The sequence below is a fragment of the Fundulus heteroclitus genome, chromosome 16, assembly GCF_011125445.2.
Source record: "Fundulus heteroclitus isolate FHET01 chromosome 16, MU-UCD_Fhet_4.1, whole genome shotgun sequence".
NCBI lineage: Eukaryota > Metazoa > Chordata > Actinopteri > Cyprinodontiformes > Fundulidae > Fundulus > Fundulus heteroclitus.
In genome coordinates, this window is record NC_046376.1 from 26,549,481 (window position 1) to 26,574,826 (window position 25,346).

General features: G+C 43.9%; 1 protein-coding gene across 1 annotated transcript; it reads right to left on the bottom strand.

Moving 5' to 3' along the window:
• Window positions 1-292: 292 nt before the first annotated feature.
• Window positions 293-24,580, bottom strand: flii (FLII actin remodeling protein). Its single transcript, XM_012873096.3, has 31 exons — window positions 24,439-24,580; window positions 21,704-21,814; window positions 17,508-17,579; window positions 17,315-17,395; window positions 16,951-17,198; window positions 16,742-16,845; window positions 14,912-15,087; window positions 14,656-14,813; window positions 14,456-14,540; window positions 12,664-12,811; window positions 12,419-12,549; window positions 8,760-8,867; window positions 8,548-8,652; window positions 8,289-8,468; window positions 8,119-8,201; window positions 7,825-7,899; window positions 6,652-6,735; window positions 6,402-6,573; window positions 6,216-6,323; window positions 5,941-6,132; window positions 5,748-5,846; window positions 5,076-5,165; window positions 4,852-4,991; window positions 4,529-4,766; window positions 4,297-4,451; window positions 4,137-4,197; window positions 3,923-4,051; window positions 3,317-3,423; window positions 3,115-3,220; window positions 2,968-3,033; window positions 293-1,485 (listed from the first exon to the last, which is right to left on the bottom strand). The coding sequence occupies exons 1-31, from the start codon at window positions 24,499-24,501 to the stop codon at window positions 1,351-1,353; spliced, it is 3,810 nt and encodes a 1,269-aa protein (XP_012728550.2). The 5' UTR covers window positions 24,502-24,580; the 3' UTR covers window positions 293-1,350.
• Window positions 24,581-25,346: the final 766 nt, after the last annotated feature.

The window sequence follows — 25,346 nt, forward strand, 5'->3', positions numbered from 1 at the left end:
ACACTGAAAGATCAACAGGATAAAAACTGCTGTAATACATTTAGCCTTCCTGTTGTCCTCTGAAGGTCTTGCTCTCACACAGCCTCCAATAAAATACTGCAGACAACTCTTGCTGTAATAAAACACTAAAATACCTTTTTGATACTGGAAATGCTGTCGCTGATGAGTCTCGGCAAGGGGGAAAAATGGATATGAGGGTTTAAAAACACTAAGGTGGATTATTAAAGTAACAATGAAATGACAGAGTGGCCTGAATTCTAACTTAATGCTGAACAAGAACCAGAAACAAAAAGGTGATGGAAGTTTTTATTTTATATAAAATACATAAATAAAGCATCTGCAGGTGGGATCAGGAGCGTGTGCGTGTATTAGATGTGTGCGGGACTCACACTTCAACAGGCGTAGAAACCACCAGGTAAAAATATAAAGAAGTATGAGACTTATTGCAGTCAACTGATCTCTTCCCTGGACCAATACCTGCTCTCTGCACAGGTCACATGATCAAGACCCACTACAGTCATCTGAACTAGAATCAATCGAGTTCCCTCTTTTCACAGAGATAAACGTGATGATTCTAAAGATCTAAACCTGGTTGCTGTAAATAGCTCTACGGAGAAGCCTCCAGCAGAAGGATACGTCACGTCATTTAGCTTCAGCGTCTCCCAGGCTCTACTGATTGCACATTGAAACAAGAAGAAAAAGAAAAGCGTAATCTTGCTGTCTGACCTTGGGAAAATGTCTTTGGCCAAATGCATGTAAAGTTCCTTTCAAAATGAAAATAAACCAATGAGAAACAAACAGAATCTCCCACAGCAAAGATTCGTTTTGCGTTTAGGATCAAGAAAAGTGACAAAATTAACAGTTTTTCCAAAGAGTGCATTAAAGTGAAGACAAACGGCTTAAAAATGTGTAATAAGTACTAGGCTGACATTCCTCAGAAAAAAAAAAACAAATTTCGCTTTAATCCCTCAACGATGTAAAGAAAAACAAATATGTGCCCTAAACTGCTTGGATAAGCGGACTGAATGGCACCTGCTCCCCTGAAAGCAGCACAATAGAACGATATGTAAGCAGATAAACCTTCCCTTAGTTTTTATAAATCCTCTGTACATTTTAAAAGATAATTCTCTTATTTAACAGTAATATTCAAGCTTGTGTAAATAAAGTTCATAGAAAAAAATAGCATTATTTCTGTCCTCGTTCTCAGGTTTTTAAGCGTCCAGTCCGTCTATCTCCAGGAGATTTTGGTTGGTTTTGGCTGCGAGATGGAGGGAAGGACACAAAAACCTCATTACTGGTTTAAATACGCCCCGCGTGGCAGCAGGCTGAGGGGTTGCGAGCGTGTTTGGCCTATGACGGTGGAGTTTTGAAAGGCCCCCAGGCGTGGAAGCAGCGCGTGAAGCAGTGAGGCTCGTTTCCCTTCCTCACCAGGCGCAGCTTCCTCGGGTGTTCGGCGTCCTTAGCGCGCATGTGCTGGATGTAGACCTGGAGAGGAGAGCAGTCGGTGGCTGAAAACTTCACATACACTCATGGACTCATCAGGGGGAAGTCAACTTCCCCCTGGTGAGTCAACCTCCATGCCGTTATCCAGAGGGCAAACTTTAATATGGAACCTGAATGAAACAGCCGTTCATGAAGAACAATATGAGAAGACAGACGTGAAAGAAGTAATCACTGGGAAGCAGCGAAGGAAGGACAAAGAAAGGAAGGAAGACACATGGGAAGGAAATAAGGGAGGACACAAGCAAACATAGTGAAAATACAAAAGAAAAGAACACAATAAATACAAGGAAAAGAAGAAATGGAGGACGGACAGGAAAGGACAAAAGAAATCACAGAAAGATGAACGTAGGATAAATGGACAGGAAAGAAAACAGGTAATACAAAGATGATAGGACAGAGGAAGTAAAGGATGAGGGAAAGAAGAAGAGGAAAAAAGGACTTCAGGGAAGGAAGAGAGGAAGAATGAAGAGACAGCAGAACATGGGGGACTGATTAGCAAAGGATAATTTCTCTTGGCCATTGATTGATAAGCCACAAGTTTAACCATGAGTGAGGTACAGAAAATGGATGGAAGTAAAGAAGGTAAGTTAAAGCACTTCGCTAATGGCACAGAGACAGTCTGGAAACAAACAGTTTGCTTTTTTTGTAAATTCCCAAATCTGGAAAACCCTTTAAATCAAAATCCAGACTATGCAGGAACCCGGGTCATTCATTTCTGCACTTTGAATGTTTTTTTTTTTTGGGAAAATGTTAATCAACACGGGTTCAAAATGGTTCTAACAGCCTCACTAATAGTTGGTTAAATACCGTAATACCCAACAAAACCCTCAAGCGAAGACGACAGGGAAACCCAAAATCGTAACAAGTTTGTTCACTTTGACAAAACGCTGAAGGACCTTTAACTTAACACGGCTCCATTCTGAGGTTAGTTTTATAAGATCCCCCCCAGGTCAGATTATGGAGTACTACGGCATCTCCTACCGTAAATACGATAATATCACATAACTCTATATGACCCTAGTGTCCACTACACTCACCAAGTCAGTGGGTCTATAATATAAATGTGTAGATGGGTCAGAACCGGCTTAATGACTTCAAGATCAGCGCTAGGCTCCATTTACTATGATCTTAAAGCCATAGCCAGAGTAAACGGGTTCCTTGTCAGAACAGGACACAGAAAAAGTGGCGCACGCCTTTATCTTTGCTCAGATTACTGCAACAGTGTCTCTAGTGTATCTGTAGCAGTAAAGCAGGCAGCTGCAGTTCCTCCATTAGCGGCTGCCAGACTCCTGAACAACTCCAGGAAAACGGGCGACATATCGGTGCTTCTAAAACCACTGAACTGTCTCCTTGTTTATCAAAGAATAAATGTTAAAATGCTGCTATTGGTCAATAAAGCTCTAATGGTCATGGGTTGAAAGACATTTATGAGCTGCTTGTTAGGCAACTACGGCTGCTGCTCACCTGACAGGCTTTGAGGCTCAGCTTGATCTCCACCTGGCTGGTCTGAGTGCCGACCCACATGTAAACCTGCGGGAACACACGGTCCAAACAGGTCAGAACCCGTCGCCCGGCGATCATCACTGACACGAGCCACCAGAGCTCCTTTACCTCCATGCCGTTATCCAGCAGCATGATGTCGTCGTCGGCCAGGTCGTCCTGGCAGAAGTCCGAACACTTCTCGGACACGGAGAAGTAACCCTTCTCGTTTGAGCACCTGGGTGGAGAAAGCGGAGGAGCGGTTCATTAAAGCCAGAGAGGTTCACCCGACGCCGTGACGGGCCGAGGCGGAGCCGTGCTGCTGCGCCCTCACCTGAAGAGCCTCGCGTGTTTCATGTACTCTGCATCTTCATCGTACGCTTTCTGAGATCCAATCCCAACCCAGAAGAAGTTCTCTGGCTCCTCCCCCTCGTTAATGACCTACAAAACATTTAAAAATGCAAATACTGAATATTACCAATCTGTGGTTAATCTTTCCACGGTGAACAGGCTTTATAGATGGAGAAAAATGAAACATTGGAACGGACGGACAGACCAATGGATTGTCTGATGTTTAGATGAGGAAAAAAAATGGACAGACGTTCAGAAAGAGACGGCTGGATAGACTGAAGCAGACGGAAAGATGAATGGATGGAGAGATGGAAACTGATAGATGGGTAGAAGTATGGAGGCTGCAAAAACTACAATGGTGATGAAGGATGGATTAGTGGATGGACGGATGACATGACGGCTGCTTTTAGAAAATGAGATCATTAATACAATCCTTTCCTAAACTCTATTTCCTTAATCCAAACTTTGAATTCTAATCCATACAAAGACGTGGTCTCCTACGTCTCTGCAAAGTTCGGTCTTTTGGTTGATGAACTAATGAGAAACGTGTCAGAGCTGATCTAGTTTTGTGAAAGGAGCCGCGGCCGACCTGCTTGCTGTAGGTGTCGTCGAACATGGTGTTCATGATGTCCTCGGCCAGCTTGGCCTCGTCCGGGTCGGCGGCTCTGCCCACCCAGGTGTACACGATGCCCTGGTTGTCGGTGCTCTCGAATGGTACCTGCACAGAAACATCCCATCATTTCCTCATTTCCCCTGGAATCCCACATGTTGACTGTTCTCTCTCTCCCTCTGTGCGTCCAAACCTTGAGTATGAAGCAGAACTCCGAGTTGAGGTTGCAGGAGTCTGTGCCGATCTGGATGGTCCTGAAAACAGACGGAGAGGAGGACAAAAATGACACCTCGGATGTGGGGGAAGGAGAGATCGGCTAGAGACGAGGAAAGCGGATCGTGGTTTAGGCGTACCTGGTGCAGAGAGCGCTGCCGTTGGTGCGGATGTGGTAAAGCGACGGCTGCACGGAGTCCGTGTTCTGTTTCCGCTTCCCTTTGTGGATGATAAACTTCCTTTTGAAGTGCGACAGGAACTTGAGGTTCTCCTGCTGCTGCGTCATGCGCACGACCTAAACGGCCAGAAACAGGGTGTGAGATCGGCACGGCTCCGGCAGGATAAACCAGAACCAAAAAAAATCCTTCTTGCCTTGAGCTTTCCGGGGAAAAGACTCTCGAACTTCTTCTGCAGGGAGAAGGTGAAGGTGAGCCAGCCCATGTTGGACGCCTGCCTGCCCTGCCAGAAGTACACCACACACTGGAAGTCCTCCTCAGGCTGTTTGTCCTCCTCGTCTTCCTCCCCCTTGCCGCCTCCTCCTCCTCCTCTACCAGCCTCGCCTTCCTTCTTCTCCTCCTCGTCGTCCTCGTACTCCACAGGAACCCAGTATCTGAAACAGTGAGGTGAGTTCAGAGCGAGGCAGCGATCAAACGGCGGCCCACAGCCTCAGCGGCGTCTCGATAACCGCGCTGTACCTGCAGAGGAAGACGTAGCAGTCCTGGGTGAAGAAGTGTCCGAACTCCTCCTCGGGAAGCCGCGTGAACTTCTTGCCCTCCAGGACGAACCCCTCCATGCCGTCCAGGTCCTCGTTCCATTCCTCCATCAGCTGTTCGGCCTGCAGACAGAAAAACGCAGAGGCCTGTGGCGGCCATCTTTACAGAGCCGGGACAGACGGGGACAGACGGAGCGGTGCGTTTACCTCGGTCAGGGCCATGGCCGGCTGCCGGGGGAGGAACAGCGCCGTGAGGTCGGCCTTCATCTGGTCCTTCTGCTCTGCGTCCTTCTTCACCTGCGAGCACACATGGGCGTGATGCGTTAAAAATAATGTCAGGCCCCCACCGTGTTTCTCTGTGCTGGTTTGATGTGCCGAGTACGTTTTCCTCCCACAATAGTGCTGCACATATAAACCAGTGAATTAAATTTCAGTCTCAGCTGACCTAAACGCCCCGTCACAGCTTGTGGCAAACAGCAGAGGAGACTTCTAACAGCCTTTTCTGAACAATAGCTTTCTTTATGCCATGCATGCGTCTAGGCCAGATCCCTGCTGTCCTGTAAACTGATGCTCCTGCAGGGTTGGTGGATTTCTGCAGCTCCTCCAGAGGCTCCTGATCAATGCTCTATTCGCCTCTAGGCAGTTTAGGTGGATTTTATTTAGTGGTGCCAGAGTAAAGGGGACTGAATACCTACCCAAGCATCACTGTGTTTATAAGATAATAAGAAAATAGACATCATTTTCCCTCTACTTCACAACTACTCAGCACTTGTTGGTCTAGCTCTGGAAGCCAGAGGACATAAAGCGTCGTAACGTGAGAAAAGGTGGACAGGTTAAAGCAGTGTGGATGAATACGTCTCTCAGGACGTCATCTCTCACCTTCCCTTGCAGGTTGTCGTTTTGCTGCACCGTCTCAGCGGCTCTGGTGTAGTCCACCTTCAGAACATCGTCCCAGTTCTTAAACTTGGACTTAAACACCTAACGAGCGAGGATGAAGGGGGAAAAAAAAAAAACAATGAGTAAAAGAAAACGTTTAGAGACTAGCGGTTTGCCGGCCGCCGTGGCTCCTCACCTGACACTCGGTGCCCTCCAGGTTGCGGGTGACGCTGGCGTGTTTGGGTCTGTGCAGCATGGAGCAGAGCTCCTGGCCCAGCTTTAGGGCCGCAGCTCGGACCAGCCGGGGAGACTTCCTCCCGATCCAGATGAAGACGTCGGACCAGCAGTCCAGGATGTACACGCCTTTCGTGTCCAGCAGAGACTGGACCTGAGGAGAGACGAGGCGGAGAGAGATGAGGAGGTGCATCAGTCGTCCCGCTGACCCTCTGGTGCCTCAGCGGATAAACGTACCAGCCTGAGCTCAGGTAGGGTGTCCAGCTTGATCTTGTGATCTTTATGCTCCACAGACAGTTTGTAGTTGATCTGAGGCAGCTCCAGGTAGCCGAGGCCCAGGCCCACCTACAGGCGGTACACAGCTGTTAGATCTAAGCGTTATTTACAAACCACAACACGCTCTGAGATGACTGAACGGTTTACTTTGTACAGCTTGGGTCTGACGGGGGAGAAATCATCCGGCACGTGCTTCACGATCTCCTCTGGCTGTCCTCCCAGAGGCTCCCAGAACTCAGGCGGCTCCTGGTTCTGCATCAGCGTGGCTATCTCCGCCTTCCCTTTCCGCTCGTTCTTATTGATCTTCTCGGCAAACAACCTGGAGGATGTCAACAGCTTTGCGTCACTACACATCCGGACTGCAGCGACCTCTGTGCCCATGTCTGACGTGAACTACCTGGCCTTCGTGGTGCCGCCCAGGGTAGCGTTGGCTCCTCTCCAGATGAAGATTTCCAGCCCCGTGTCCAGCAAGAACACAAAGCTGCAAAACGAGCAGACACGAGACGAGCTTCGGTTAGATGGGGCGTCGAGGACCCAGCTGGCTTTCGCTCTCACCAGCTGGGCAGAAGCGCTGCCGGGGGAAAATCTTTGGTGTGGGCGCTGCTACTGAAGGAAGAAAACTCTCTGGTTAGCTTTTTTTTTCCCCCCCCCCAGTGAGGGGTTTGAAGCGACGCCAGAGGAAGCAGAGACGTATAGGAAGATATTTCACAGGCGACCGTCGTCAGAGGAGTCATCATTACGGCTGCTACAGCAGAGACTGCTTCTGCTCACTTTGCTTCTTGCCCATTTTATACTTTGCAGCTTGTTTTGTACGCAGCTCCGTCTGCTCACAGGAAGTTAAGCTGTGGAGTTTTGAAAATGGTCCAAACTGGAAACTTTCCACGTGAATTAATTATATAAAAACATAAAACACTGCAAAAACGGATCTAAAAATAAGTCAAATGTTCTTCAAGTTAGTGTATTTATCCTTGATTTGATGGAATGAGTATTTTGACCCCTAAAATAGGATAATTAGACATCCTGCACTTTAAATAAGATGATGGAGATGAGTTGTTCCTATTTTAAGTGCAAAAATCTTATTCCATTGGCAAATCATCTTATTTACCTGCTCAAATCAAGGACAAATACTCTAATTTTAAGAACATTTTTCTTATTTCTAGTTCTGTTTTTGCAGTGAACATGTTTTGGGGGGAGAGATTTGGCCTCAACACCCCTTTTCTCTCCTCACTCTTTCACCTTTCTCCTTTTTCCTTACCTACCTTCTAGTTTCAGCGTCCATTTAACAAATAAACTAATAAAGCTTCTTGCATATATAAATCAAGCGGAGCACTATGGTGAAAGCAGTAAAGCTCTGCCTGTGAAAGTAAAATCTGTTGGGCTCTTTTTGGCATTAATACAACAATTATTATGGCCACATTGCCAGACAGGACACTACTAGAAAAAGAAACGTAAAGCAGTATCTCTATCAGCTGATCAGTGTTTCACAATAATCGAGATCAGAACTCTCTGATCAGGCCATCTGTCGTTCAGGTAAAGTGATTTGTGCGGCAGGTAGAGTGTCAAGAGTCACCGAGGGTCGAGGGAGGAGCCCTTCACCGGCACAGACTCCAGCTTGATGTTCTTCTTGCCGTAGACTCTGTACAACCTGACAAAAAGACGAGAGCAGACATCAGAACAAAGTCACGGCAAAATTTAAATCTGTCGTGGCTCAATTGATGCAAAGCTCACAGAGCAAAAAGCAAAAACTAATATTTGCGATGAGCCTGATCATCTTTTTGAATGAATTCTCTAACAGATTCTGAGCTTACAGGTAAAATTTCCTCCAAACCGAATGAATAAAGAGTAAAAATTGGCTTCAACTCACCTGACGGTATAATTCGTGTCCTCCACAGTGTAAAACCCGCTGGCTGTCCCTCCTTCGATGTAGGAGATCTCATTGCTAAATACCTGCACCCAAAACCAGAATCATCTCAGCAGCATGGCGGGTTTTTACCCCGTATACGCGGGTATTCTCTGGAACCTGGCTCTACGTACGGCGCTGAACTCCTCGCTCTCGTCTCCCATCTCCTCCCGAATGGTCCTGCACTCTGCGCCTAAGAAGTTCCTCAGGTTGACAGCATGGATGGCGGCGCCGGCTTTCTTGTCCAGCGACGCCTCCTGACCGATCCAGTAGAAGATCTGCCAGTTTAAGGCTCCGTTGTCGTCCAGGAAGGTCTACGGTAAAAACAGGAAGTTAAAAAGGCACTTCCTCTTCCTCTTCCTGTTTAACGGTTTACCAACGGTGAATAGTTACCTTGAGGACGATGTAGCAGTCGGCCTCGTAGAACTTGCCATAGAAAGCCTCATCTACCTGTAGGGGAACAAAGTTCTCTATCTGGAACACCGTCACTCCTGGAACCTGGAGAAGGCGAAGGTAATAAAGTTGTTAAAGGACGGTAATCAAAAGACGAGGAGCCCTTCTTCGTTTTGAAGGACTGAAATGTACCAAGAGAAAGGGACGCTTACCTGTCCCACGTCCTCCATGAAGAACTCAGAGTAATTCAGCTGAGGTTTCTCCAGGCTCTTGTCCCAGCGGCGGACTTTCAGGTCTCCGTACTTCAAGTCGCCGTTTTCCTACAGAATCCATAGATGTCTTAGTACGAGACGTCATCATTCGCTCCAGACAGACTAAATCTTAGAAACATTCTGTCCAGGAGTGATGCTGAAAAACTAGTCCATGCATTTGTTACTTCAAGGCTGGACTATCGTAATTCTTTACTATCAGGAAGTCCACAAAATGCAGTTCGAAGTCTTCAGCTGATTCAAAATGCTGCGGCAAGAGTTCTGATGAAAATCAACAAGAGGGATCATATTTCTCCAATTTTAGCTTCCCTTCATTGGCTTCCTGTTAAATCAAGAATAGAATTTAAAATTCTTCTTCTAACGTATAAAGCCCTTAATAATCAAGCTCCATCATATATCAGAGCTCTGATTGCCCCGTATGTTCCTAACAGAGCACTTCGCTCTCAGACTGCAGGTCTGCTGGTGGTTCCTAGAGTCTCTAAAAGTAGAATGGGAGGCAGATCCTTTAGCTATCAGGCTCCTCTCCTGTGGAACCAACTCCCAGTTTTGGTCCGTGAGGCAGACACCCTGTCTACTTTGAAGACTAATGTTAAAACTTTCCTTTTTGACAAAGCTTATAGTTAGAGTGGCTCATGTTACCCTGAGCTACCTCTATAGTTATGCTGCTATAGGCTTAGGCTACTGGAGGACATCAGGGTCTAATTTTCTCACTCTACTGATTTCTACTGTTCTCCAGTTTTGCATTGTATTACATTGAAATGACTGTCGTCATTTCAGCTTTTAGCTTTTTGCTCTCTCTCTTTTTCTTCATAGTAGGTACACCTGGTCTGGCGTTCTGTTAACTGTGACATCATCAAGAGAAAACGGCTCACCTGCTATTACCATCTAATGTAGAACAGATTACTGGATCAATGTGTGCTTCTGTGCTTTTTTGTCTCTCTTGTTGTGTCTCTGCTCTGTCTTCTGTAACCCCAGTCGGTCGAGGCAGATGACCGTTCATACTGAGCCCGGTTCTGCCGGAGGTTTTTCCTTCCCGTTAATGGGGAGTTTTTCTTCCCACTGTCGCTTCATGCTAGCTCAGTATGAGGGATTGCAGCAAAGCCATGTACAATGTAGACGACTCTCCCTGTGGCTCTACGGTTCCCCAGGAGTGAATGCTGCTTGTCGGGACTTTGATGCAATCAACTGGTTTCCTTATATAGGACATTTTTGACCAATCTGTATAATCTGACCCAATCTGTATAATATGATTGAACTTGACTTTGTAAAGTGCCTTGAGATGACATGTTTCATGATTTGGCGCTATATAAATAAAATTGAATTGAATTGAATTGAATTGACGTGATCAAGGTGAAGGTGTGCAATGAGTTAAGATTTAGGGTATAAATAAGTTTAAACGCCTTTTTGTTATATCATGAAAGGCTCAGTGCTATTATTTAAAATAAAATGACGCACCAGGGAACAGGGTTTTTAACTCTTCAGTTTACAGACAAGTTTGTGTTTTTAAAAAGTGACACTTCAGCCGTTTTAATCCCATTAAATTTTTATGAATCAGTCAGAACAAAAAAAAAAAAATCTGAGCTCAGGAAATTAGGATAAGACCAATAAAATGTTGCTTATGGCCAAAACAGATCTTAATGCCAGCGGCTGACTTAAGCAGTTGTCCAGCAGTGAGCCTATAGATGATGGGGAAGCAACAAAACGTCTTTACTAAAGAAGCCACCTGTTCAAAAAGCTGTTTCCAACTATATTAGTGGAAAGTTAAGTGGAAGGAAAAGGTGCTTAATAGGCATAATGGTTAGCACTGTAGCCTTCCTAGGTTTGAATCCTCACTGGGGTCTTCGCGTACGTCTGCCTCATGCAGGTTGGGTCTATACGACTGCGGGCGAGAAAAGGTGCCCACACCACAGGGATAACCTCAGCTTTGACGAAGCACGTTACAGCTATGGTGGGATTGTGAGAGCAAGTCCACAGACGTGTTCAGCAATCTGGCTACAGCCGGCACATTCTGTTAAGCAGCTGCTGAGTCAGATGGACCAAAGAACGTCTTACTTGCTCAAAGAGGAAAAACAACAGGACTTTTGCTCAGTGGTCCCAATGTCCTCTCCTTCCAATGAAAGTACATTTTGCATTTTATTTGTAAAAATCAAGATTCCAGAGTCTGAAGGGAAGGTCAACGGGGACAGAGTCCATGTAGGTTCGATTTCATATAAATGAACAGTACAAACAGAACAACACTGCTCCGTTTCCACCAGACAAACATCATGTAACCCCACAATGCAGATGAGCTGAAGCTGAGAACAGATACTCAACCCCAACCTTTCTGCAATAACAATATTTTATTGCCATTTTATAATATTCTAATTACTCACAAACTGATCTCTGGGCTTTAATTAGCTGTTAGCTGTAATCCTTATGAACAGAAACACCGGAAATATATCTGACTCTGCGTAATTAATAAAAATGAGTTTCAAGTTTTGAATTGAACTAAATTCTCCACATTTGAATTTATTAAGATTCACTTTAACTTACCGGGTTTATTTGTTCAGAGAAATTAGCCAAGCCAACTTTATTTATAATCAGCTGACCAACCATCAAACACTAGTCTAGTAACATAAAATATGTTAATGCAATTAGAGTAAAACATAATATAAAGACACAAAAGCTGTTGCAAGAAACTAGAATAAAACGAAGGTGAGCTCTGGCACAGCTCGGCAGTAACTGAGCTGTGCTGTGATAAAAGAGTGGAGTACAGTTTCAAAGTCCCCTTAAGAGAATATGCTTCACCTTTGATATTTGTCTCAGTTGATAAAAACTGGATTTCCCCACTGAACTGATCTGCATGTCAAGATTAAAAATCACCGGTCAATTTTTACCCCAAGATTGGTGATAATGGGTTTTGTATACTGACCCAGACTGGACCCACTGGAGAACCCGGGACTAAAAAAAACAAAACCTCTTTTTATCATTAAAATTAAGGAAGTTATCCAGGCGCTTACTTCCTCAAGGCACTCAAACAGTGATTGTGCAGAGTAGGTTCCCTCATGTTTCAGGGGAACATAAACCTGGCAGTCATCAGCATAAAGATGCAAGCCACCACTGTGCTTCCTGAAAATAGAGCCCCGGGCAAGAAAGTATAATGAAAACAGCAGTGGCCCAAGAACTGAGCCTTGTGGGACCCCATAGGAAAGTCAAGTAGAAGACTTAAAATCTCCTAAGCTGACACAGAAAGTCCTTTCAGTCAAGTAGGACCTGCACCAGTAAATTTAAATGATGTGATCCAGTGTCAAACGCAGCTGCTTAATCCGATAAAACTAGGAGTACACAATTTCTGGAGTCAGTAGCTAAAAGAATATCATTAAGACCCCTGAGTAGTGCAGAGTGTGTGCTGTGACTTAAAACCAGACACAAAAACCTCAGGAACGTTATGTGCTGTTAAAAAAAAAATCCATTGACTGTATATAAACTATTCTCGCCAACATTTTTGAAAGAAAAGATCAGAGATTGGCCTAAAATGTGGCCACACAGCTGCATCTTCACAGGTGCAGCCCCCTGACCTGTTCCTCGTCCCTTTTAAACCACCATTGCGTGGTTTTTCTTACCTCCATGTTCTTCTTCTCCTGAGCAACGTCGCTCATGCCTTTCAGGACCTGCTTCGCCTGATCGTCCTGCGAGCTGTCCTTCTTCCTCCTCAGCCTCATCTTCCTCGCCAGGTGATCTCTATGGCTGGCTCCTGAACACGTGTGCAAACGGATAAAAGTTTTAAGCCTTCGAGGCATACGCAGCTTCAACTTGAACTGTAGGGAAGAAAAAGTGTTAGATCTGAATGAGCACAGAGGGGCCATACCTCCCCCTGCAGCTGCCACGGTCGCGGGAGAAGCTCCGGCCAGACGCAGCTGGTTCTGAAGGGAGAAGTCGATGTTGTACCACTCCGCTGATCGGTCCACGGGCTTTGGTGGCATCACCAAGTTGGGGTTCTCCCGCACGTCTAAGATCTACGGTGGGAAAAACATTTTACAGACAGGGCGCAATAAATGCATCCTTTATTGCAGAAATTAACTCCGGGAAAAAAGGAGGACACAACCTTCCATTTGAGTTCATTTATTCAGGGAGAAAATCAGCTTCAGTTTATGGCTTAGTCAGTCATTTGTGACGACTTTTTTGCCAGCAGTATGAATCAGAAACAATCTCAGATAGGGAAATATAGGATAGCAGACATGTCGGGGTCAAACACCAGTCTAGTAGGCTCTACAGGGAGTTTAACTGGAAACTAGAGGAGTACAGACTTTTCCCCCCAGCAGAGGTGGGTGATGCAGATGGAGACTTACATTTACATTAACAGCGAGACGATTTCCCTGTCAAATCTGAATCTGCTTAAAATGGTTTGTTAGGTACAACAAAAATGATTCGTCTTCCATCAACCACATGCTTTGACTTTAATTTCATTGAAAGTAAAGCCACAAATGTTCAGCGACCTTTCCTGAAAAGCAGACCTGGGCAGACAGAGCGTCCCACGCCTCACTCTTGTTGCTGAGCAAAAAGGAACATTTTAGCAGTTTGCATCTAAATTATATTGTTGTGGCCTACAAGTACTTTCAACTTTATCACCTTTGGCCAGCATTGGGATGGTTTGGACCCCGCTTGTGCATCATAGACTCTTTGAAATATCAGGCTTTTTATAAGAAAAATACACCGGACTCAACTGAGAAACTGCTAACTGGGCCTTCCCTCGGTCTTCTAACAGGATTATGAACCAAGATACACGATATGAAGGAAATGGAGCGCGACAGAGGACCCGCGATGATTTAGAGCAGGGCTGGCAGCCTTTACAACCCAAGGAGATGAAAACTGGCTGGAGAAAATAAATCCTTTATAACACTTTAGAAAAAAAAAAAAAAAAACAGGTTTTTATTTTCATTAAAGTTTTCAAACAAAGAAAACAAGCTTTTACAAACCAAATTAATCTATTTTCTTGAATGAAATATTCAACATTTATGGATAAAAAAAAATGCATTTGCATGAAAATGAATAGAAAACCTGTTATATTAAAAAAAAAGACTACTCAGCTTTATATTATTTTCAACTAAAGTTATTAAGAGGCACATAAAGAGTCACATAACAGCTACATGTAGCTCATCTATAGATTGAGCTAAGGTGATCTAAACAGGTTCTAATAACAGGCGGGGTAAAGAAAATAAGCGCTAAAACTGAGTTGATTAAAAACAACAGTATTCCCCATTAAATACAGGCAATAAAATGAATTTTTTTAGAGTGATATTATGTCTGTTTAATAAAAGATGAATTTGCTTCGAGTCTTTTTGCACGTCTTTAACTGGGGGGGTGATAAACGTGGCCCAGGCTGTAATCTAAAAGCAGCTTTATTGTGTATTTAGTCATTTGTGAATCAGCCACCTGCTGCTTTACTGCAGCTTCAATCTCCAGCCTCATTAGCAGTTAGCTCGCTTCAACTCGCCTTTTCTTCCCTTCGCCAATCATCAAACTGCATCCAGCGAGATCTATCGTTTGTCACGGTTTACCTTTGCATCATTAGAAAGTCATCAAACCCACATTAGTGCAGCTGTATTGCTCCTAGAGGCCCTTAACTTTATCATTTCTAAGTATATACGACGGTGTTGTACCTCCAAGTTGGGCAAGAAGTGGATGGTTTCAGGCAGCGTTACCAGCCGGTTCTTATTCAGCACCAACTTCTTCAGTTTGTCGCACCTAAACAGCAAGAAACCAAATGTTCAGAGATCATGATCCTTTCTGAGAGACAAGTTACGCCACTAAAAACCAAGTTTAAATCTCATTTCTACACTTGTCTCTGCCAGCGGCGCACCTGCAGAGGCCCTCTGGGATGAGCTCCAGGTTGTTGTTGGCGGCCATGAACTCGGTGAGGTTGGCAAGTTTGCTCACACCCGGAGGGAGCCCGTCAAAGTCCAGCTTGTTGGAATTTAAATACAGCTTCTTCAGCTTGGACAGCTTGCAGATCGCAGACTGATTGGAAACACAAGAACAAACACGGTCATTTGGTTTGTGCCTTTAATCCAGAGAGGGGCCTTTATGAGGGGCGGCGGCGTGGCAGTCGTCCTCACAGGCAGCGAGGTGAGCTGGTTGCGACTCAGGTTCAGCGTCTCCAGCTGGTTCCACTGGTCGATGCACAGGGAGAGTTCAGAGATCTGGTTGCTGCTCAGGTTGAGTCTCTTCAGACTGCTCAGGGAATACAGGCACTCTGGGACCCGGGTCAGGTCGTTGGAGGACAGGTCAACGTCTGGTTCAATGACAGAGACGACGAAGGTGAGAAAACAGCACACATTTGCTCCGCTGTGGTGATTAGAATGCCCAGATTATGTAAAGTTACTAATAGCAACCAGTGACTTTCAGACCTAAAACAAATAGATTTAATTTTTTTCAAACTAGAGGAGTCAGAACAGGGCGAGCATCGATCAGGATTGCAAATCGCTGATCAAATAAAATCAGGGCTTCCCACAATCGATTCATGTCCAGACTTTTCCACACATTTCAGGAATGAAGCGAGACAGGAAGGAAAGATGGACGCCCTGTCCATGGTGGAAAAACTGACCAACAAGCCTGATGTAGAGAATGATGACAGAAGGACAGGCCATATAAATGGACGGAGCTTTTAGATAACACAGGAAACAAAAAAAAAAAAGGAAGCTCATCCTTTATTTTATTTCACCATACCTAAACAGATCTGGAAAATTAAAACCAAATCCCAAACCTCTCCAAGCTATAACTTCCCACTGGTTACACTGAAACCAGAATAGAGTCCTTTCAACGTCATGATTAAAGCAGGTATAATGTTAAGGTGCATTAACAACCCAGACGCAGCAGCTGCTGCCTCTTTCTATCAAACCTAAAATCCGTTCTCGATCCACACTCCTGGTGGGTTGTGATTGTTGTCATTTTTTTTAGAACACCAACACACAGGGTGCTTGCTCTTTTTCCAAATTAAAATTCCAGACTTTTTCCAGACTTTTTTAAAACTGATATTTTTTTTCCCCAAGACCTTAACTTTATGTACTTGTATACTTGTGAGCCTGCTGCCTACTTCATTGGTTGAGATTGTACAAACTGTTTATTAGAAATGTTAATTTTTATAGGCTAGTATTCAATGAACAAATCCATTATTCACAGTAAATTGTGCTTTTACTGATGAAAACGTTTCAAAACATGAAAATCACAAGTACATGAATTTCACATCAAACAAGTGTTTGATTCCATTAGGCTAATACAGTACGTGACCAGTTAGTAAAATTATAGTTTTATAGCCTACCTTCCTATTTCTCATTTCACAATGCCTTTGAGCATACTGTAAAATTCTACCATACATTTTTTCCCCCCCATACTTTATTAAGACTTTCACACAAATTCAAGACTTTTCAAGGTCTGGAAATCAGTGTTTCAAAATTCCATACTTATTAAGACTTTCAAGACTTGCGCAAGCACCCTGAACACTGTAAAATGTGCTAATATTATGATTTGAAATCCTCTAAAAGTATTTTCAAACAAGAGGGTTTCCACAGACGGGGACATCCAGGCTTCATTTAAATCACTCATCTACAACTTCCACCAGGGTTCACTGAACTCCCTAATGTATATTAATGTGAGCAATGGAGGTGACAGCAATAATCGTGAGGTTTAAATGCTTTCCTTGCAATCAAAAATTCAAATTACTCCAATCCTATGACGGTAACGGAAACTGTAGATGATTTTACACAGAAAAAATAAAAAGTATAGTAAAAAAATTAAACCAGTGGGGTTGAAAACTCCCTCAGTTCAGCGTTCTAACTTCCTGCCAGGTTATTTCCTGGTTTGCATTCCCTTCCAGGAAACTGACGCTGCCTCAGTTCCTGCAGGTTAAATATCAGAGGTACACTGCGGTGGAAACACGTCTCTGTTACCTGCTAAATTAGTCAGTCCCTCCAAGCTGGTGGGCATGTTGCTCTGCGTCCTCTGGGTGTTCCTCAGGTGAAGCGTCTGTAAAGCCACCATGGCCGGCAGCTGCCTGCTCAGAAACACACGACAGAGCAGCTTAGTTTAAAAAGGTGGTCCCCACACAGGTTAGCCCTTTCCCAGCATCTGACCGCAGCTGAAGCCGTGCGCGCTTTACCGCAGCTGTGCGTGCATCAGCGGGTTGTTGTTCAGAATGAGGGTCTGCAGGTGCACCAGGCGCCTCATCTGGGGCGGCAGGCTGTCCAGCTTGTTGTCGCTCAGGTCCAGGTACAGCAGGTCCGTGAGGTTGATGAACAGCTGGTTGGGGATGGACTCGATGCCGTTGTGACTCAGGTTCAGCACCAGCATGTTCCTGCTGTTCTCCAGGTCCCTGGGGATCTCCGTCAGCTGGTTGTAGCTCAGATCCTGCGAGACGAAAAAAAGATTAATCTATAGGAGAATGTTCCCGTGTTAGATCAGATTACGTTGGGGACAGAATCGTTTTAAACATTTTGCATTGATACGAAGCAGTTGTCTCGTACCAGCACAGACAGGTCCTCCAGCTGAAAGATGTCATCAGGTACTCCAGAGTTTTTCAGGCTGTTGGCTCTGGCTACCACCGCCTGCATTTAACCAACATGCAGAAGACAAAGGGAGACTTCCCATCAGCAAAAACTCACATTTCTAAAATAACAACGAGGTGCGTGTCTGTGTCCAAACGGGTGTGTTAGTTACCCGCAGGTTTGGTAGGCTGGAAAGGTCTCCGTGTAAGGTGGTCAGACTGTTGTGGCTGACTGAAAGATGCTCCTGAGGATAAAACAATTAGAAGGTTAATTTCATTAATTACAGAGACATCGGGTCAGTCCACAGGTTTGTTCCTGATCTGCTCAGAGAGAGCTTGTTGTTCGCAGTAACGGTCCATTATTTTGGCCAACAAAGATGTAGGGATGTGTTTTTAAAGGAAGAGAGAAAGAGAGAGACTTGAATGAATGAATGAATGAAAACTTTATTGTCTTTGTCACAAGAACACCGAAATTTAAAAAAGTGCCATCGATCCGTGCATATGTTTAAAAAAAAAATCTCTGTCCGACAATTTACACACAATATAAGAAATAAATAACAAATAACTGATAAAAAACAACTAATAAATAAAAATAGCACATTCTCACACACATCATCCATGATAATTAATGGTTATTTTTGGTTGCATTTAGTTTTGTTATTGCTGTCGGGTAAAAACTGTCTCTAAAACGGTTGGTTCTGGTTCTGATTTCTCTGTATCGACTTCAGCAGATAACAGGAAGGATTTGGAAACGTCAGCGTCTTCTTGAAAAAAAAAGACTTTACGTTCTCTGGAGAAGGGACATAGAGACCGTTGCTTTGGAGACGCACTAATTTAAGCTAAAAACTGTTTAAATATAAGCCTTGGCTTGGAAAAAGACCAAAAGCTTTGTCACAATTCAGTGTAGAAACAATAAATTTGCAGCATTTTAAAATTTCATTCCAAACTATTCAGTTTGTTTATACTCAAGTGGACTTTACGTCTCAGACTGTAGCCAAAATGTACTCCCATCTGAAAAGTTGGTAACCATAACGCTAATATAACATTTCATCAGATAAAAATATCCCAGTGTTGAACTAAAATGTACTAATGTTTATTGAATAAACTCAATGTTCTGCAAAAAAAATATCCCCATCAGTATTTCACTTATAATATTTTGTGTTAAAATAAAAGCATCTCAAACAGTTTTCTGGTGCTTGGCCAGAATGGGTCACATGACACGGACAGACCAGCAGCTGCAGTGACTAAAACGCTCTCTGACACCGTTCTTTAGAATCACTGGATGGCAACAGATCGCAACTTCTCAGACATGCTTGCGAGAACTCGGTGACTCAGCTCAAAAAGCCGGATACACCTTGGTTGACCCACGAGCACACTGCGACAGCTCAGAACTCAACACTTGATTGGAGCAGCTTCCAGAAGAGGCGGGGTTCAAGAGAAAGGCTTCAGCCTCACGTCGATGCAGCTGGAGGTCCTTTGGTGAAGTCACTGTCTGTAAATGCATCAGCTTACAGTGGCTTGTTAAAGAATTCATATGAAGTTACAAACCACTAGCTTCAATGTATTTTATAAGGATTTCCTTTGACCAACAGTGGTGCATCATCGTGAAGAGGAAGGAAGCGAGTCGCGGTTTTCTAAAGAGATTAGAAGTAAACCTCTGATTCAGTCCCCATTACTCAGATCCCTCTGCTAAACCCACCTTTTAAAAATGCAACGCATGGCACATAAACCTAGGGAGACATTGCCATTAAGGCTGCAAAATGTTAGGTAAACCATGTGATACGCGATAATGTTAGCAAATATCGTGATGAAAAATATTCACGTTGCCCTTTTTTTGGTTCACAGTAAATATAGAACCCAGATAGTCCGTTTATTCAGCTATTGAAAAAAAAAAATAGTTTTTTCAGGATGTTGTATCTGGCTTAGGGATGCAAACCAACCATTGGCCTTATGGTTACTTGTAAATTGATGGTTAATGAGATTAAAGTTTGTTCCGTCCGATTTACTGACAACGTCCGCATAGACGGCCCTTCTTTCAGTATTGTAATGCAGCCCCCATCCAGAAGAAGGCGCCGCTGCTCATCTTTAAGCAGAGCCAGGAAATGATAACTGTATCATAGGCCATGTGTGTCAGAACAGGAACACAGTCCGGTGTGGAATTATTTTACACTGTTTCATGACGACAAGGATGTAAAATGCTCTTTATGCGGTTCTGGCTTTATACAGGAACACTCAACAAGTTCCTTAGCTATCGGCTAAATAACTCCCATCCAGCCGTGCTGCGTGGCGGAGCAGCGGCAACTTCTCAACCAGAACTTACCGATGTGCTCAGAAGGCGAGGATGTGATGACAGAAAAGAGGAGAGAGTTACGCAAAACATTTAAAAACATTTAAAAACATGATAGAAAAAAATACATGATGCCAATAAGCACGGTTGATGATAAGAGCTTTTCTGAGGATTATTAGTGCTTCATATGTTTTAGTCTATTCATCTTATTTGTTTCTATTCAGTTGCCTAATAGGTTCCTGTTTTTTTATGTTTTATAAATATGTCCAAGTTTATTTCTGTGTGAGAAAACCACCATTTTTGTCTTTATTCAGTCAGCATTTAATACAGGTTGCACAATTAATTGTTAAAATATAATGATATGCCTCTATAAATCCAGGCTGTAAAAAAAATTAGCCCTTCATTTTTATGGAAAGATCCTCCCGAAAGAAGAAAGAGAAAACTCAGGTATTTAAGAAAATGGCCGCTTATCAATTAAACGGTTGTCGATTGATAAGATCAATAATTTTTTAGAACAAATTTTTAATCAATAACTTCCATCCATAATCTGGCTGCGTCTGTTGTTTTGGCAATGAAATAAAAAAAATTGTTTCTTAATGACTTTACTGGAACATTTTAATTCCCTTCTAAAACATTTGCTGCTGCATAAAACAAACATCACCAAATATATTACTGGCATGTAGAACCTGTAACAATAGTAGTTATACAATTATACTAATAGCTATTGCAGTTTAAGCTGTTTTTTTAATAATACTTATTAAATAATACCGTGGAGTGATGCTGCGATAAGGATAAATTTGCACCTAACTGTGCAACCCTAATGGTCGTTCACCTTCACTCTCAGCCCAGGCAAGGAACTTTGGAAGAGCTGCAGAGATCATCAGCTCAGACAGATGCTTGCTGAGACACAGCAAACATGAAGGTGCTCTGGTCAGGCGGAGCAAATTTGGCCTACATCCATCCATCATCTATACCCACTTATCCATGCAGGGTCGTGGGAAGGGAGGTGCCCACCTTCTGCAGCCACTCAGAGAGAGGCGGGGTACACTGGACAGGCTGCCAATATTTGGCCTCCATGCAAAACACCATTTGTGATGGAAAACTAACTCCGTCCACACAGTGTAGCATGGGGGTGGAGGCATGATGCTGTGGGGTGGGTTATGTCAGCAAGGAAAGGGAAGCTGTTCAGAGCTGATGGGATGCTGGATGGAGGTGAATACAGTTGAAGGATGTAAAAGACGGATGCTTTAGATCCAATCTGACTCATCTTGGGCAGTTTGGCAACAAAAACAGAGAGCAAAAGAAATTTTCTAGATTTTTCTGTTTTTAATTTTTAACTTTCACATTAAATCCCATTTAAATCCATACGCCGTTGTGACACGGCAAGAGACGAACAATTTCAAGCACTGCAAAAACGTTTGCACGGCATCGTTGTATCGATCCAGCAATCCAGATACCAAGAGCAACACATTGATGGACACTGTCCATCTAAGCAGATCTGTAGAGCACTCAGGGCTCTCCGCTAAACATGAGTCATTAAATGTTTAATATCCCTGCAGAAAAAGCACATTAGGAATAAAATAACTGCATTAAGCTACAAGGGACGAGGCTTTCAAAGTGGGAAGCGGAGGCTCCAAGTAGGTTTAGCTGAACTTTGAGAGATGAAGGTGAAGAAAAGGTGAATGTTATCAGTGCTAAAGTGTGGCTATTTTCCTAATTTAAACCATATAATAAAAATTATCACAGAAAAGCAAATGCTTGCTCTGAATGCTAGAGGAGATAACAGTATAAGTATATAAAAAAAGCAATATATTTGTTAGTGTGTATACTAGTTTAAACAACTTTGTAGACATGTCTGCCCACTCCACTGATAATCAGGGACATGAGTCCAGAAAGAAACTAAACCCAGAAGTCACTAGAACCGTGGAAACCTCACATAGGCATGGGAGGAACATCCAGATTAAAGAGAAAGGGCCCGACAGGATTAAAAACGAGTGATTGGTATGACAGCGAGACCACAGCGCCAGCCACCACAACACGCTGGTCCCGTGTGACCAAATGTTCTAAATATAAATAACTCACCAGCTTCTGGAGAGAGCCCAGCTCCTCTGGGAGGTAACAGAGTCCCGTCCTGTTCAGCTTCAGCCATCGCAGGCTGCTCATGCACTTGACGTCTTCGGGGAAGTATCCTCCCTGCAGGCACGGACGGGTGGGAAATAAATAAGAAGCGCAACACTGGAACGGACTTAAAATAAACTGAACAGGAGACGTGGATGTGAAATTATACAAACCCAGAAAAAAAAGAAAAGACTCAGATATGAATGTCAGGGTATTACACTTTAATCAGATAGCTAATGAACGCAGTAAACGAACACCCTGGCCTAATCTTTGATGTCAGTTCTGTGTACCGTTTAAACAGCGGCAGGATTTATCCAGAAACAACCGTGGAGATGGTTGAGCCAAAAATCCAAATTATGCATATTAAATAGAAACAAAGAAGGGATTTTCACGCATTTCAAGTATTTGAACCCCAGAGGAAACAGAAACCAGAACGTGACGGCCAGGACAGGCGGGGTGGAGGTTTTATTTGGGTGGGTCGCCAGGTTTGCAACGATCTCAGGTGAAGTTTTGGTCCCAACCTCTACAAGAACTTTAAATCCTCTCAGGTCTTTAAGAGTGGTTGTCAGAACAAATCTTCAGCCCACTTAAGAAGAGGAAGATCCTCTCAGAGTTTCTGCAGGACCGATTTCTGGACACCGGCTAGCCTGCTGGTAGACCCAATGCACGACCCGTCTTCAGTGTGGTTACATGGACCGTATATCGGTTCCTCAAAGTGGTAAAGATGTCCCACGCCCTTAACAGAAAACAGCCTTGAGGCAGGATGTTACCGCTTCCTTCACTGATTGTGAGGATGAGGTTCTTCAGCCCAGAGGATCTTGGCTGGAGCTCGAGACGGAGAGCGACCGGTGGTCATTTTGTATTTATTCCATTTCTCAGCAGGCGTCTTACCGATGGTCTTTTAACCCATTCCGCCTCCGTGCAGCTCTACGGTCCTTTATCTGATAAGCTTCAGCAGCTCTTTTAGTCTCTGCTATGGTGGCGGAGCAGCAGAAACGAAAGAGACAGATTTTGCTGTCAGCGATGCTTCAAAAAAAGAAACTTAAACTGAAAGCGATTTGGCCGCAGTTATTGCAACGACGGTGGACACTTGATTTGGGACTCACGCACCCGAAGCAGCTATTATTTTCCCCATGAATTGGTTTCCAGTCACGTGACCTCGTTTGTTTAGTAGGTGTTTGCAGTTGCACACGTTTAACTGAAGTGCTGTGGTTACATTTGTGTCAGAAAGCTAAATAAAAAAACAAAAAAAAAAACAGATAGGACATAAATAGGATGCCCATAACTAAAATAGTCAGTGGACTGCGAGACTGTTTCAGCTAAAAAAAGTTAAACTGCTTGTTTGCCGTGGCGGCGGCCGCGGGATGGTCTGGGGGCTGCTCTGCTGCTTCCTGACCGTAACAACTTCATGCAGTTTGGGAGAAAAAACATTTATTTTCTCTAACAGAGAAACCTGGAGAACGTCCAACCATCAGTTTTTGACCTCGGGCTTGGGCTACAGGGCTACAGCATCGATCCAAAGAACACAACCTAGTGGCGTAAAAAAGAAAGCGAGCGTTGGAGCGACCTTGTCAAAGTCCAGAGGTAAAAGCAACTCCGGTGCAGAGGTGCGACCTTAAAAAGGGCCGCTGATGCTCAGAGGACCCTCAAATGGGCCTGAAGTAAAACAATTCTGGAAAGAAGAGTGGGTCACCAGCCCTCTGAAGATCAGAGTTATTGACAATGATCACAAACTAGATATAACCAAGTTATTAGGTTTATGGGGTAATTACTTTTCCACCACATAGGGCCAGGCTGGTTTTAGATGGATAAAAACTGCTCTTTGCATTTAATCGGGTTCTCTTTGTTGCGCTTTTTATGATCTGAACAATTTCAGTTTGACAAAAAGAGAAGAAAATGAAGCAAAAATAAAAAAATAAAAAAAATCTGTAAGAGGGGAGTTGGGGTACAATACATTTTCATGTCCCTCTACAGGTCATCACGTCCCACATAAACCCTCCGCCAAGTTCCGATGGTCCGGCTCTGGTGGCCGCCGGTGAGGTTTGGACCGGGTCGAGCTCCAAACCGAGCCACATTTGGTTTTCCCAGCCACCACGCCGGACACCGTCTGTCTGCGCCGCTTGTTAGGCTCCACGGGACGCAGAAGTTATCACGATGTTTTGGCCCCGTTCACCGGAACAAAGGCTGTCTGGAGAACACGCAGTAGCCATGACAACGCAGGGTGGTCTCAACGTGCTCCAACAAGTTCAACGTTCCGTACCGCGCCGCCTGACATGTAGCGCAACCAGAGCCCGTGTCTGGCCTAGAGGACGAGAACGGTACAGTGGGGGAAAAAAAATGTCTCTACGCGTAACAAGCGACCCCGAACAAAACAGCTAAAGTTAGCTAAAAAAGTAAAGCGAGGTTAGCAGGGTGACGCGGTGGTGCAAAGTAGCTACTTTGATCCGAACTAAACTATACTGAATAACAGAAGACAAAAAGAACAAGCGAAATAAACAAAGAGACCAACAGCGACCGACACCGGACTCTGCTACTTTGTCATTTGGGCACCTGGCTAACGCCCAACGCTCCTAATGTTGAGCTACGCTTCTGTTTCGGCCATTTGTTGCCGATTGTCCCACTCGAATTAGCTTCAGCTAAGGCCAATGGGTGAGCAAAATGTGACATCAAACCGACCCAAGTCAAACAAATGCCCTTACTTTAAAGTCGTTTCCACTGAGGTCTACCCCCCTGATGAAGGGAAGGACTCCGGTGGCAGCCATTTCTGACTAGCTGATGTCAGCTCCTCCACCCTCAACTATTTTGGTCCGAGAAGGAAGGAAGGAGGGTCGGAGCTGTTCTTCTTCCTGGTGCCAAATCCGTCTGATCACCACTACGTCGGAGCACACTACTGCCCCCCTTTGGTTCAGGGTGTTGTTGATTCCAAATTGTGGAGCAGATGTGTGGGCGCCCCCCGGTGGTGAATAATGAACATTACAGATCCTCATGGAAAAAAATATATAAAAAGTGCCCCCCCCCCCCCCACACACACACACACGTATCTCCCTACGCAAATTTTTTTTATGTCGTCCCATTAAATAAAAGCAAATATTTGACTTCAGATTAGTAAATGAGGTCCACCTGCAGATATGTAAGTAAAGTTTATTTATAAAGCGCCCTTTACAGACACAAAGTCACAAAGATTATCAGTACAAGATACATTACATTGACGTTATAAATAGTATAAAAGACAAGGATGAAAATAAAACCTTGATATGAAGCCTTGTATGTTAGTTATACAAAGCACAAAAAATTAAAAATACCACTCTTCTGTGAAAGCTCTCAAAGATTAGTTAAGAGCACATTGTGAAAAAAAAACAGCCTCATAAAGGCCAAGGAACACACAAGTTGGCCAGGCATTAAGTTGAGGTGAAGTATAAAGCCAAAGAAAAACAAAAAACAAACAAAAAAACCCAGTATAAACATCTGCTATAAAAAGTTGTTGCTTTTTAATCACTAAACAAACAAAAGATTTGCTCTACCATCTGTTATATGCAGATGGTGTATATAATTTAAATATACTGCTTATCAAGCAAAAAAAGTAAGCAAGTAAGTGAAAAGTAAGCAA

Excerpts from the sequence above, each read along its gene's own strand:
- flii (XM_012873096.3), bottom strand. The coding sequence starts at position 24,501 with ATGGCTGCCACCGGAGTCCTTCCCTTCATCAGGGGGGTAGACCTCAGT. Across the intron at positions 16,846-16,950 it reads CTGATGCACGCACAGCTGCG|GCAGCTGCCGGCCATGGTGG; the intron begins GTAAAGCGCGCA and ends GTTTCTGAGCAG. Across the intron at positions 7,900-8,118 it reads GACACGAATTATACCGTCAG|GTTGTACAGAGTCTACGGCA; the intron begins GTGAGTTGAAGC and ends TCTTTTTGTCAG.